The following is a 14,609-nucleotide window of genomic DNA, read 5'->3' as shown; positions in this document are numbered from 1 at the left end:
GGCTGTGACGTCGGCCCTGCTCTCAGGAGGCCCCCCTTGGTTCAATGCTCTTCTGTTGCCGTCCCTAAAGTCGTCATACGTTATGCTTCAACAGGGGCCCCGCATCTCCCTTCTGCGCTGGGCCCCCAGAAATTGCATAACCGGTTCTAAGGCTAATGGGATCTCTGCAGAGATCCTATGAGACGTCCCGGAGCCAAGAGCTCGTTAGGCGCTGCCTGCTGTGTACGCATTCGGCTTGGCTAGCCTGTACCGTTCCGCTAGTATTTTTGTTGCTGTTACGGAGCTACTCTAACGGCTGACTGTGAATAGGTCCGATTGCCGAGAATAACCCTTTCCCCAGGCTTGCACGAACCCCCAGAGTGTGACGTGCTGGGTGGGTGGCATAGTTGTGTGTTGGACTAGACGTCCCAGGATGGAGGGCTCAGAGAGACACTGTGCTTCCTCCTCCTAATCCCTTGATCTAGGAGAGGAGGGTCTTCATTTCTCCCAGGAGGCTGCTGTCCTTCAAGGCAGGGACTGGGCCTCGCACTCAGCGACGCATCTTCAGAGCCTAGGATGGTGTCGGGCACGTACCAGGTGCTGAATATCTGCTCAGTGACTGACTGACTGACTGACTGACTGACTGAAAACGGATCAGTCAATCTGGCCTAGGTTTGTATCCGCCTTTCCGCTGCCTTAAGGTGTTGGGCAAGCCGCTTAAGCTCGCCTCGCCCGTTTGCTCAGCTGTAGGGTGGGCATCATGGCGCCTGCACTAGGGCTGTGGAGGGTTAAGTGCTGAGTGTGTGCAGACACTCAGCACTCAGTAGAGGGTGGCGCTCCATATATCGTAGACTATGAAAATGAAATGTTGTTTCAACCAAGAAATACGTGAACACGTGAAAAAAGTTACACTGAAGTAGAACGAAACACCGTGGTAAAATATCAATTTTATTTATTGCCTGTGCTGCCAATGCCAGAATTCTCTGCTCAGCTTCTTCTCATTTTTCTCAGGAGAACAAAGCAGAGCTCATTTTCACTCACCCGCCTCTCTCTCCGGAGTCAGAGACGCTACGAGTACGCTAGCATCCTCACGACTACGGAGTGGGCGAGTCAGGACGCTTTCCTCAGGCCCCGTCCCGACGGGAAGGCTTTAACGTCTGCCAGGAGTCCTGCCCCTCTCACCCGTGGGAACTGACACCACAAGGAGGGACAGGAGAAGCATACAAAGTGGCCCCAACCGGGAACACACAGACTCGTTCCTGCATGGAAACTGGCCCCGAGTGTTGCATCACGTCGTGGGTTACAAACCGGAATACGTGTGCAGGCCGGGCATCCAGCAGCCTGGGTGTTCAGAGAAACAGAAACAAACCAAGAAACAGAACAGTGAGCCTCGGTGCCAGGGGACACCCCTGCCGAGGGGCCCGGCAGGCTGGGAACCCCCGTTTCCCAGGAGGGAGGCTGCTGCCCGGCTTTGGGGCAGCACTCGACAGCCAATGGCTTCAAGTAAAAGCCTTCGTGGGTGCCCGGGGGGCTCAGCCGGTTAGGTGTCTGACTTCGGCTCAGGTCATGATCTCGTAGTTCCTGGATTGGAGCCCCGCCTCGGGCTTTGTGCTGACAGTGCGCAGCCTGCTTGGGATTCTCTGTCTCCCTCTTTCTCTGCTCCTCCCCCACGAGAAAACTTGAGTCCAAGTTTTCAGGTGCTGCTTTTGTTTCTAAATGTTTGACACTGATAATTCAGTTATTTATTTGATTGTGAAATTCATTAATCCTCACGCACTGTGGGAGTCCAGCTGCCTTGGAAGCTATGTCCCCGGGGCCCGTGGCCCCGCAGACGTGTTGGATGCGTGCTCTCCGGTCAGATGGGCACCCGGCCGTGCGGGCACCGCTGTGGGTGTATCGCAGGTTTCTTGGGACCAAACACATCACCTCTCAGTTGTGGCCGGAAAACAATACATTGTTCTAGCAAGGAAAAATCAAGCAAATGCTTTAAAAGTCCAAAGGCAAAACATAAGTATGGATTAATCTGTTTTCTTCCAAATACTCCATGGGAAGAAAAGAGTGCCAGGTAAGGCATTCCCTAGTGACGGAAGGAATTCCCAAACTGTACGTAATCACACAGTAATTGCAAATGGGAGACAACCTGTAGGAAAGCAATTGCCCAACCCTTTAAGAAGATAAAGCATCATCAGTATTATGTTTCGATGAAGGCTTGTGTTAAGTTATCGTGCGGTAATTTTGTAAGTCTGTGTTTCGTGAAACAAATAAGAATTGATTCTCTCAGTCCTTCCTCTTTTGTGAACCCTCAATTTAGATATTTTGGAAAGCTACTGCCTGATGTTTGGGAGGCAGGAATATACAATTGTGCAGAAAGTACGGTAATGGAAAGTATGCTTTAGGAATATATGTGTGCATTATTTTGCTATTTCATGGAATTCTAGAATTTTGTAATTTGACATGGATGGAATGAGGCCAGCAAAGATGATTCTGTAACAGCCAGACATGAACTCGTTTTTTGTTGGTTTTCTGTTCATGGCTTGGATTAGTCCCCTACCAAACTGTGGAGTTAGGGACAGCTGACGAAAAAGACGAGGACGAACCTGGTGACCCCCAGAAGCAACTCAGGGTCAGCACCAGTGTGAGGGAAAGAAAGCGTGAGCAACGTGGTTCTGGGCCCTGTAGCCAGGAAAGGACGCTGGTGAAGGCCACCCATCCGTCCGTCGTCTGTCATGCATTCTCCAGCCTCCACCACCCCTCCCGCTGCCCTCCCTCCCTCTATCCCATCTATCCATGTTACAGGTTTTACCCCAAATCCAGGATCAAATAGACAAAGCATAGGCCAGTGCATTAGCCTAGGCAGAATATGCCGGTAAGAAACATTTTAATTAGATATTGTGATCTTCTTTTTATCCCCCAAAAGTCAAGGGGATCTAGTTCCTGAGGTTTATCTCTAAGTACAGAATTAAGGGCCGTTTAGCCCTTAGTGTTAATAAGGAAAACTGTAGTCAAGTTTGTTGTCTCTGGTTAGACCTGATACAAATAATCCTGTGTCACGTGCAGCCTGTTATTATAGAGGAGAAACAACACCCAAATTAAGTAAACAAAGCGGAACCCTCGACTGACAGGAATTTTTGTGTTCCACATTTTGGACACAGTGTTAACTAACGAGAAAAATAAGGTCTCACCGGGAATCACCTGCCTTCCCCATTCTCACCTGAATGGGTCTGGGCTCAGGCTGAGTCCGGTGTGTCATAACTCATAAGATTTGACTGTTGTGCGGTGAAAATTAACACGTAGAAGCCTCACCTGGTGACTCATGGTTATTAAGAAGATTCATATGTCAGTATCTCGATAGTATAAAGACAGAGCATGAGATTCTTGTTAAGTGTCTTCAGCGATAAAAATAGGGGGGAAAGGGACTTCTAAAGAGTCCTCATTTAAAGAAAAGACCATGTAACTCTCACCCCTACCACTCGGGTTAATGGGGGTTTTATTTGTTTCATCAGCCTGAAATGATAGGATGGGGAATTCTGGAAAAACAGCAATATGTCAGTATTAAAGTGCTAGAAGCTACTTCCGTTGCTTGTTAGCATGTTCTGTGACCGTGTAAACGAAAGTGAGTAATTATCAATATTCTAATCGATATATAGTTCTAAATGTTGTATAATCATACGTTGTAGATATGTGAGCGTGTCACACATTGACCAGGTTATAGCCACTAGGAAGCATCGAGTGGAAACACTGAATTTAGGGCTCAAGACCACTTGTGTCTACGACGGAGACCATCAGCTAGAACAGCAGGGCTGACGCACCCTTCACCTGCGTGCACGCACACCGTTTGCTTAAGTTGGTTGAAGGGAGTTCTGACTCAGCGAGTGCTGCCGGATCTCGGGGAGGCATCTTTTCCTATTCTTTCCAGCCTGACTCCTAACAATAACGTGCGGTTTTGTTCTCCTGATACGGTCTCCAGGAGGGGCCGCTGGAGCCTTGCACCAGACGCACATGCCCCCCGGGGTTCTCTGGGCTGAGACCGTGAAGACTCTCTCTCCCTCGAGTTGGAAGGGTTTGTGTCTGGCAGGCGGGCTCCACCTGTCGGCATTTCTTCCACCATAAAGAGCTGTCCCCTCTCGCAGTAAGTGAATCTGACCCTCGGGAAGTCCGTGGTCCTGGAGGAAAATGGACTCGTGTGACGCGTGCTGTCAGCAGAGCACCTCATGGTAGGTCGGGTGTGCCGTGTGTGACCAGTCTGCCCGTAGCGACTCCGTGGCCGTGAGCTCGCCATGCTAGAGCCGTGGGGTTGGCAGAGAAGTGGCTGATCTTGCCCCTCGTCTCCACCATGTCGTTCCAGACAGGGGATGACTGCCTGGGTCGGGGGCGGCATGGCGTGCAGAAGCACCGTGAGCCCACGAAGGCCTGCGAGCGTGGACCTCACGGAAGAGGCTGGAGGAGCAGCAGACCACTCTTGATGGGTGGGGGCGGAGGACGATGGGGTCAGTTAAGGGGGAGGTCCTGTGCCACCCGGCCAGCCAGACACCCTCCCCAGATGCACATCATTGTCCCTTGCAGGTGAAAGGGAGTCGTGTGCTGATGTCACATAGCAAGGAAGGACAGGTACACGGCTCGGTCATAAGCCCCTTAAACTCTACGGTGTTAAATTGTAAAATGTGATAAAAACAATAAGGTCATTGATGTGTGTGAACGTGCTTAACACACACTAGGAAGCACCGTAGATCCTATTTGTGGTTCAATATTTGCAAACGTACCCGAAACCCCAAAATCAATATAGCGCTGTGTGGTCGCTCGAAGACTTGTTGCAGAGGGGTGAAAGTTTTGAGTTTCTCACCAGTACATTCCCAGCTGGGGTTGAACAAGGAGACACCTGCATTCTTACTTCGGCTCATATCGCAAACACGTGTCCTTTTCACTGTCCAGCGCTACATTTTCTACATCTTTGTGCTTTTTGTTGGTGATTTCACTGTTTGGAACAGCCCCCAAGTGTAGTGCATCGTGTTCTTATGTGCAAGAAGGCTGGGCTGTGCCTTAGAGAAAATGCTGTATTAGAAAAGCTCAGTTCAGGCATGAATTATAGCGTGGTAGGCGGTGAATTCAATGTTAAAGAAGCAATAAGTCTATCAATGAGGTGTCTTTAAACGGAAGCACACGTGAAACAAGGTGTCGTGTACACTGACTGGCTGGGAAAATGGGACCAGAGTCTGGGCAGAGCCCAGCCCTCTGCTTCCCCAGGAGCCCTGGTTCGGTGTTCCTTAAATCCGCACTTGTGTTGACCGTATAAGACAACTCCGCAGATAGCAGGAATGTACCGTAGTGTGTTTCCAACGATTACTGGTTGAATCTGAATGAGAGTCTGAAAGTCAAAGAACAGAATTAGTTTCTCTGTTTTGTAGTAAAACATAGGTCTTCCCTTATGACTTCATGTTCGTCTTTCTTTGCGTCTGTTTCAATGATTTCTTCCTGATCTAAACACCAATGTTTTTGTATCAATAGAGTTGGAATATTTTGTTCTGTGTGAGAAACTCTCACTATTTATTAATAAGTGACTTTCTAAAAAAAAAAAAAGGCTTGTTTTGCAAGGCTCTAGGCATCGGTTTTATTTTTTATTTTCTGATTAAACACAGAAATTCCCCCTCCTGTGCCAGCATTATGCATATGGGGCTATTTTCCCCAAGTATTTGAAGAAGCAGAACTGAAGAAGGCAGTAAGGACAGCCCAGGCCACATGGTCCTAGAAGACAGTAGTAGCTCCTGGCACCTCACTCCCACCGCATAACCTGCTCACACCCTACTTATCCTGAACTGTTTGGGCGCAGGGAGATCCTGCCGATCAAGTGTGGATATTGGGAATCCTGCTGCTGGCCAAGCTCCCCGCTGCAACCCGGGGCCAGCCTTACAGGCAGTTTCTGAGGACGGCTGTGTCGGCCTTCGGGGTGAACCTTTACTGCTCCAGGCCTGGGAGAAAGACCGCCCCCGAGTTAGGACTGAGGAGCTGATACGAGAGATTGGGAGAATGCCTCAGGACGGTCTTGCTGGCCTCAATCTCCAGCCGTCCACATGGGAACAAAAGTCCCGGCTGGTGACCACAGCCCCTTCCTGAGGGCCCCTGGAGCCCTGGCAGACCATAGGGCAGGGTCTAGGCACACCCTCCCAGTGGGGCGCCTCCCGCACGTACTGCTTCCAGAGACTGGAGGAGACCCAGCAGGGCGGGGCGGGCGGCGGGGAGCTCTCTGGCCATTTCCTGATGCCGCATCGAGTGTATCCCTCTAGCTAATATTTTAAATTCTTTCCCAACACAGCAATCCCTCTTTTTCTTGTCAGCCTCTGCTTCCCCTGGGCCTTCAGATTGCATGCCCCTGGGGTCTGGAAGGGAGAAAGCCCTCAGGGCTCTCGGATGCAGCCGTTTGTGTCCACCCGCTGTTTGCAAACAGCCCTGGGCTCAGAAGCACCAGTTTATTGCAAGTCAAGGCAACAGATTAATATTACATCCCAGGGATCACGAAGTCGAAGAGGGGAAGGAAATGAATCACAGGTTGACCCCTGAGAGAATCAGCGTTTTGTGGTGATCCCTGTGCTTCTGCCGTGGTGGGTTCGGTCGCCGCTTCGGGCGTTGTTGCAAAGAGTCGTCAGATAAGTCCTCGTTTGGTTTGGGGATCTGACGCTCTCTGATGGGGGGTTCACTGCAAAACCCAGGCCCTGCGTCCAGCTCTCGTGCTCACAGTGCTTCTTACTTCAGAAGCCCCTGGTGGGAAGCTCAGTGAGCGTCTGTGTGCTCCCGGCACGGCTCGGTGCCCCGAACCGGCAGGACGTGGTGGTGCTCGGCCAAGGGGCAGCAGGGTCTCTGAGCGCAGTGGGCATGTGTGCGAAACATCTGGGGACGAGGCTGGTCTCTGCTCAGCCCCTACACGCCTGCCCTCCTTTCCCTTCCTCGTATCCGGGACGCTGTGCAGCACTGGTCGTCGGGCACTGGCTTCCCACGGCAGCTACTCCGGGAAAGCCGGAGCCTCTGGGCCAGAGCCCGCCTCCCCACTCTACAGCTGGGCGAACTGAGGCCGAGGAGGTTGCAGGCCTAGCGGAGGGGACGTTGTAGACTTGTGGGTGAGAATTTGGTGTAGAGACTTCCACGTTGCCACACGTCGGGGCAGGTATTGGGGAAGAGCAGGTCTGAGTCCCTGTCGTGGCACCGTGTTGCACTGCTGACCCTCCCTGAATGTCCTCTGCAAACTCAGGTTTCCTTCCTTCTCGAGAGACGAGAGAGAGAGGATGGGCCTGGTGGCGGGGCCGGGGCTGGGCGGCCCGGGGGCCGTGCCGCATCACCAACTCGGGTTCTGAGAAGCCGACGCTCTGAGTGCTTCCCGAGTTCCAGGCGCATTCCCAGGTGTCAGCTGCGTCCCTTGCCGGCCAAGCTGCCACCCACAGCTCCCTGCCCCTCCTGCCGGCCCCCAGGGAATGGGGGGCAGGTGAATGCACTCTCCTCCACCACGTGGGTGAGCCAGGAGCCGGGAAAGCCCAGGGGGTCTTCAGAGGAAATTCTCTGCACCTGAGGGACGATTTGGGTCTAGGGAATTCTTCCGCCTAGGAATTCTTGGGCGTTTAGATTAGACGGGGAATGTCATAGAAACGACACAGAGCCCTCAGGTCCCGGTGTGAAGACCTGTTATTAGTGCCCTTTTGATGGCAGGTGGGGCCTATTCATGTGGATAAGGACCTTCTCTCAATGGAGAAGACAGCTGCACTCGGTCACGACTCGGTCACAGCTGTGACTCTGTCACATCCACCACGTGTGTGAGGCCCTGGCAGGGACGCTCCACATGCCCCCAGAGAGCCAGCCATTTGGGAAGCTACAAATGTCCTACGAGACAGCTAACGTGCTCAGTGCCAGGCGGCTCTGCACCTGCTGGCAGATCTGGGAGAGGGGGCTGCCATGGGTCAGAGTGTGGATGGGGGGGTCAGGCCAGAAGGGACTCTGAGCAGGGGAAGAGGCTCGAGCTCACCGTGCTGGGGAGACGGCTGTCGCTGGGATCTGGCTGGGCAGCCTCAGATACAGGCCCGGGAGCCTTAGACTGGGCCTTAGACTGGGTGTGTGGAGAGAGCGGGTCTGGAGGGTGGGCGACACGTGCTCCTAAGGACGGCCCCCTGGGGGCACGTCGGGCCAGGACGCAGCCCGTGACTGGGGTCAGGGCTCTAACCACTGGCGGTGGGAACCAAGCAGGAAGGACGGACGTGGTGACGTTTTCAGGGAGTTTCAGCAGAGTTTTGTGACCGTGTAGACATTTCTTGCACGAAGAAATCGAAGAGAAAGTCCACGGGCTGGGCCACGGCTGCTTCACAAAGCTGGGGCTGATTCGAGGGTCTCCTTGGGCTTGAGGGGGTGCCGAGGCTCCTGTGCTGCATTATGGGCCGGACACAGCGGGCTGCCCGCGAGAGGTGAGCCAGGCACTCCTGTGAGGAGCAGGACAGAAGTGGGACCGCGGTGTCCCGAGTGGGGGTCATGTCTGAATCCACAAGAACGCACGAGCTCAGAGCAGACCTGGTCGAGACCACGGGAGACCCAGAAGCAGCCGCTCACCTCTGGACGGATGAGCACGGAAGGCAGGGGGCCAGAGATGAGACGCCGAGCGGGGGCAGGTTTTCTTACGGTGGTTCGCTGCCAGTTTTGAGGGTGTCCTGATAACCTTCACGTGGCTCTCGTTGAGCATGGCCGCGTTACTCTTTTATTCTGACTCTTCGTAGTTTTCCTCGTGTCCCCGTTTTCAGCACCTTTAAAAATGACTGTTGCGACACTGACAAAGGTGGTGGAGAAGGTAGGACTGGCAGCTCGAGGAAGCATCCGGAGAGATGTGACTTACCAGCTGGAGGGGCTGTTGAAGGCCTGGCACCCGCAGTTTCCGGCGCCCCGGCACTGGGGCGGGACTGGATGTGCAAAGTCCCGCACGCACAGTAGAGACCTAGCGATGGCAGACGAGTGGTTTTGCTCTTCGAGGTGTTATTTTGGTCGTCGAATCCACGCACACGGAGGAGGTTCCGTGGTCCAGCCCCTGCACCGAGGGAGGACACTGGAACGTGAGAGCCCATCTGTGGACGGTGGCAGGAGCCTCTGGTGATCACCAGGAAGGACAGCTCTCCAGCTGCACCCTGACGCCTCTGGGGCCCTGCGAGCCCCTGCCGGGCACAGCGGCGTCCGTCCTGGGGCGGGGAGGGGAGCACCCACCTCCCTGCAGCCTGCACGGCACCTTCCTCTCTGTGGGACCGGCCCTGCACCTCACACCCTCATTCACCAGACGGATAAGAAATGGGGGGATGCTGTTTTCCGGGAGGGGTCTGGACACCTGAGGCCAGGAGCCTGAGGAGCTAGGACACGGGTTCTGGTGAAAGGGACCCAACCCCTCCTCCCTCCTCCCCTCTCCCTCCCCTCCCCCCTCCTCCCTCCTCTTCTCCCCCTCCCCTTTCCTAAGGTCCTCCCTTCTTCTTCCCTCTCCCCTTCAGACGAATAAAATTATTTAAAATGAGATATATTTTTGAAACTGATGTTCAACACAGTATTTAAAAAGCTTTGAAAATTTTAATCATTCCTGTCTGGCAATTCCCTGCTAGTTATTTTTATACTAAATAGTTCTTAATGACTTTGATAAGTTTTTTAAACGGTTCCTGTCAAGAGAAATTTAAAAATACCAGTCTCTTTCCTTTCTGCTTTTGATTCCTACCACTCCTGTGGGAGCCAAATACTAAAATCTGTTTCCATAACAATTTTTCTTCTTCCCTCGCAAGAATATCTGCTTGTTCTTGTTGGTTGGTTGTGGTTGATTTGAATTTTTTATAAGAGCGCTGCCGTGTATGGGTTAGAAAAGCAAAGCCTGTCGACAGAATTCCTGGAATATGGGGACAAAGAGGCACGGCGTCGAGAAACCCGGAGCCTGGCGGAGGTCGTGCGTGAAACAGCAGTGGCTTCGATGCGTGTGTGTCGTCAGCGTGTCCGTGTTTCCCGCGTAGCTGGCGGAGAAGCGACACGCCGTGCAGAGCGGTTCTGAGCTCCTTCTTCCTGGTCTCTTGCAGTGTTGTGGGCCCAGCGGTGACCTTCAGACTGAGCGCCAGTGTCCAGAACCTGACGACGGGAGATGTCGCGCAGGCCGCAGGTAAGGCTGTCTCGACACGACGCGCGTGGGCATACGCTCGCCCGGCCCAGGGACGACAGGGTCGGTCGGCACCGCGCCTCATCACCACTGCGCGGCGGGCTGGGCTGCAGGTGCAGGATGAGGACCACACCGCTCGGTCTGAGACAAAGAGCCTGGCGCCCAGGGGAGCAAGGGCCTGGTGTCTGCGGCGGCCCCCGCGTGGACAGAGCAAGTGCCATTTTGCTTTGAGGTTTTCCGCGTCGTCCCAGGTGAGAAGCACACGCTGGCCGTGCTTCTGTCTGTCCCGGACCAAGACAGTGCAGGATGAAGGGTTCGAGGAGAAACAGAGAACTCTGTTCTAGCTTTGCTTCTCTAGGGCCCTGGGGATTCCTGCTCACCTGCCTTGAAACCTAGCAAGTGACCTCGGCGTGTGGTGGCCGTTTGCCGTGGAACGGGCCTCGGCAGGGCTCCGTCTGGCGGGGTCAGCGGTCGGTCTTCTCTGGTTTGGTGGCTGCCGGATTTTTCTTGTAGGTCCTGGTGCCCTTAGTAGTCCTTTTTGCGGAAGTAATGATTTCAGTGGCCAGCAATTTTTGGTGAAGGGAGAGCTCCTTGCCAAGTTGTACTCTGCTTCAGAAACCCAGCCAATTTCGACTGTGTGGAGAGCCCAACGCCCCGGGCTTCGCTTCCGTGTCCTGGGTCGCTTTGAGGCCGCTGTGAGGTGTCTCGGCAGGCAGTAAAGTGTCATTCCCAGCGGAGCGGCTTGATGTGGCCCCAGGGAAAGAAGCCGGCAGCTTTCACTCCAAATGCCCTGCCCCCTGGAAGGGAGGGGATCCCGCGTCAGTGGCTGTGGCCCTCGTGGCCGCAGGCCCCTCCTTCCCTCCGGCATCCATCCTCGCGTCTCTGCGGCAGAGGTGGTCAGACGAAGTTAGGACCCGGTCAGCGACTGTGGTTTTTTTATGCAGAATCATTAACGGTTGTCCCACAGGTGGCCGCTCATCCCAGTGCTGGGAAGCAATGCTTTCCCAGTCGGATTTGCTGGGACTTCAGGGCGCAGTAATGAATGGTATAAAATGGAAGGAGGTCTTTTCAGCTTTTACAGTCATGGCAGCCTACTCCCTGGCGGTGGCCTTTCATTTCTTTTATTGCTTTCTGGGGAAACTGGGGTTGCTTATTTAAAATCGAGTTTGCTGCTCATTTTAAATGTGTTCGTGTCCCGTACTGAAATGCCAGATGCCGGGGGGAATCGCACACCGGGTGTATGTTTGAGAGCCATGGCAGTGACTTTCTGAATAGTTGAATCTGCTCACGTATACCAGCGTGCCTGCCGGACTTACGGGACTGCCGGAGCTGTGCAAGCTGAGGGTTTCTTGTCGTGCACGTGCAAGAGGTTCCACGCGTGCTTTCAAAGAATTAGTTCTCTTCTGTTGTACATAATTTTATCATGTTACGCACGTACCTGGTGCTATACGGGAAAAAGTTTAAGAAAAACAGCGTGGTGACCATCAGGACTCTGTGGTTTGGCAGTGGATGTACCAAGGGCACGACTGGCACCAAGGTCCAGTCCCCGAGGAGGAGAAGTGAGCTCTCTGAGCACTAGACTCCCTCACGTGTTAACAAGGACAGGAAGTTTTCGCGGTCTCTTGTTTTAGAAGGTGGTGGGGAGCCCTTGCTGCAAGCGACTGATCGGCACTGTCGGGCAGACCCGCGTCAGGCGGCTGGCGGCCCTCGGCACCCTGCAGACCAGAGCCTGCCGGGGGGATCGCTGCCTGCAGACACAGTGACTGCTTGCGTGTGCTCCCCTCGGGGGCTCAGTGGCACGACGCTGCGGGCATCTTATGAGGGGGGAAGCACCCCCGGTGGTGGGACTGAAAGGGAACTTATTTGGCTAATTTGGCACAAAGTGATACGAAACGTAAGGAACAGGCACGTAGTTCCCACGACAGACGTCCTTGCTGTGCGTCCTGACTGATGAGCGCAGCTGGTTTTCTGAGTCCAGATTCTGCTCCCGGTACGAGGGGACCCTCTCCTGGGCTTTCTGCCCCACTTATGAACCCGAATGGGTGGGTGACAGGACGCGGGAGCGCGCGGTGTGAGCGAACGACGAGAGGACCCGGGTCCCGCGTGAGGAGGTGCTTCCGCGTTGCGCAGCGTGTGGAAACCGCTGGTGCTGCTGTGTAGCTGGCGCACGGCGGATCCAGGCGCAGAGCTCGCTGACTCGACGGCTGAGCACGCTGCGGTGAGTGGCAGTTAGTTACCGCTGTTCTCTCTGGCCAGGTCGTCTGATCAAGCGGAGAAATCCTCTGCTGCCCTTCACATCCCTTATTCTCAAGTAGTGTGTTTCTAGTCGATGTTTGCGTTTCTTGTGTCGGAGAAGACGTGGGTAAGTGACCTTTGCCTCCCGCTCTGTGGCACCGCCCACCTCATGACCCCCGGGCTCCCGTCACCTCCCGCCGGGGCTCACCTTGCGGGCCGTCCCGGTGGCAGGCCGTGGACATCCGGTGCCGGGCTTCTGCTCGGCGGCGTGTTCGATTCCCTCGCCGACCGCGTGGCTGGCGGTTGGCCGTCCGTGGCAGAGTCTCCCTGGGACCCGGAAACGCTGGGCTGCCTGTGGGGTGGGTGGCCCTCGGGGGCTGGTGGGGTGCGGTAAGGGCCGTGCACGTCAGCAGGAAGCACCGTTTGGCGGCCCCGGGAGCAAGTGTCTGACGGCTGCGGCTTCCAGAAGGTTCGGACGGGTGAGAGGAAGGGAAGGGCGCTGGCCCCATCGCTCCGTTCTAAACAGCCAGGTAATTGCTTCTGGCATCTTGACAAGTGTTTGCTGGAGTGGAGGGCGGTGCCGTCAGCGTGGCGGAGCCGTGCTAATCGGCCCAGCTGGAGAAGACTCCCGGAGCCGCGTTTCCGTAATTAGAAGTTGTGAAGGCCAGTTCTCCTCATGGCCTCACCCTGGGTGTGAATGAGTCAGTGCTACGAAGGGGTTTCGTCTGTCCTCATTTGCGGGGTTACCCGTGTAGAAATGTATGAGCGGCGCTCAGGGAGGGGTTAGGGACGGGGGTTAGACCAAATAGTAGAAACCGTACTACTCGATATCCACTGCTGGACAAAGGGAGCCAATGCATTACCGACACCATTTGCGGGAGGAACAGGTTCTCCCTCGTGGAGGGGCGAGTGGGTGCCGCCCCGTTCACTCCAGGAGGCGTTTGGCCTCCTTTGGCTGTTGACGGCATCAGTCACTCTCTGTGCCCCCGGGGTCCCCGGTCGTTCTGGTCTGCTTTCTGCCGTTTGCCGGGCTGGCCCGGGCTCCCCGCTTCCTGTTGGGTACGGACGGGACCGGGAGCCCACCGCCTCGCCACCTGCTGCTTCTGGAAGGGCCCGGGCCACGCCCACCAGGCGAGCCTCTCCTCTGCTCTGACAGCCTGTGGGAAATACCAGGCGGGGCCCCTCCTGGCTGGGATCACGGTCTGTGTGCCTTCCTACCTGCCCCACAGGCAACGTGTGACACGGAGTGCTAAGTAAGTGTCGCCAAATTAGTCACTGGTCTTCACGCTTTGTGTGGAAAGTCGCCTGATTTTATCAGCAGGCAGCCTCTGTCTGCGTGGGCACAGGGGTCTCGTGTGGAGCCCAGCGCGTGGAATTAGTGCTCTGTCCCATTGTATAGACCCCTCAGCGTGGGGCGGACACGGGGTCACAGAGGAGCGGAGTCCCGTCCGGGGGCGGGGGCTGAGGTGGGGTTCCCGGCTCGTGTGTGCCGTGTCACCTGCAAGCTGTGGGACTGTGGGAAAGTCAGGAAGATGGGGCACGGCCCTGGCTTTGTGGGTCCTGTGAAGGTCAAACGGGGTGCCCTGCGAGCTGAAATTTCAGCAGGTCGATTATTGCTGACCTTCCGTTCCCGCCACGGGTCCGGGAGCCACAGCTGCTGCTTCTGTAACGTGAGGGTGATCCGCGAGCACAGACGGTCACGATAGCGGGTGGATAAGCGCTTCGTCGGGGGTGACCCACGCATGCCGTGTGCAGCCGGGTCGCTTCTACGAGCCCAGCCCTCTCGCCGCAGCTCCGCGTGCTCCCCCAGATGACCGGCCCTCAGATCTGAATCTGGATCTGGTTCCAGGGGAACCCACGTGGGGTGGGACTTCAGTGTCTGCTTCTTGTGGGCCAAGGAGCCACCGGCATGACATGACCCGAAACACCTACCAGGGTCCGTCTGCCCTGCCTGCCGACTGTGGTGGCGGGCACGAGGGGAGGGAAGTAACGGAACCGGGAGGCCGTTGCTGGTCTGAGGTGACGCTGGCGTGGAAAGGGCGACGACGGGGGCCCAGATGCTCAGGGTCTGGACGCGGTTTGCAGATTTAACGGACTCGGGCAGGGGGCTGGATGTGGGGTGAGCGAAGGAGAGGTGGAGGGTGGCCCAAGCACCTGGTGGCGGGCGTCCCGGGTGGGGCAAGGCGCCCCTGGAATTAGACGTCCCGATGCGGGCGGGTGGCCATTCACATGTGGCCTGGGCAGGACTCGGGCGCCG

General features: G+C 55.6%; 1 protein-coding gene across 4 annotated transcripts in view; it reads left to right on the top strand.

Moving 5' to 3' along the window:
- PTPRN2 (protein tyrosine phosphatase receptor type N2) overlaps window positions 1–14,609 on the top strand; it is an 812,735-nt gene that overhangs the window by 370,269 nt on the left and 427,857 nt on the right. For all 4 annotated transcript variants that reach the window (XM_078436952.2, XM_078436943.2, XM_078436944.2 and 1 more), the window contains one exon: window positions 10,041–10,120. In XM_078436952.2, the coding sequence (XP_078293078.2) occupies window positions 10,041–10,120 (80 nt within the window). The remainder of the gene's footprint in view (window positions 1–10,040; window positions 10,121–14,609) is intronic.

Source organism: Panthera onca, chromosome A2 (genome assembly GCF_046562875.1).
Source record: "Panthera onca isolate mPanOnc1 chromosome A2, mPanOnc1 haplotype 2, whole genome shotgun sequence".
Classification (NCBI taxonomy): Eukaryota; Metazoa; Chordata; class Mammalia; order Carnivora; family Felidae; genus Panthera; species Panthera onca.
This window is presented reverse-complemented; position numbering and strand designations above follow the sequence as displayed.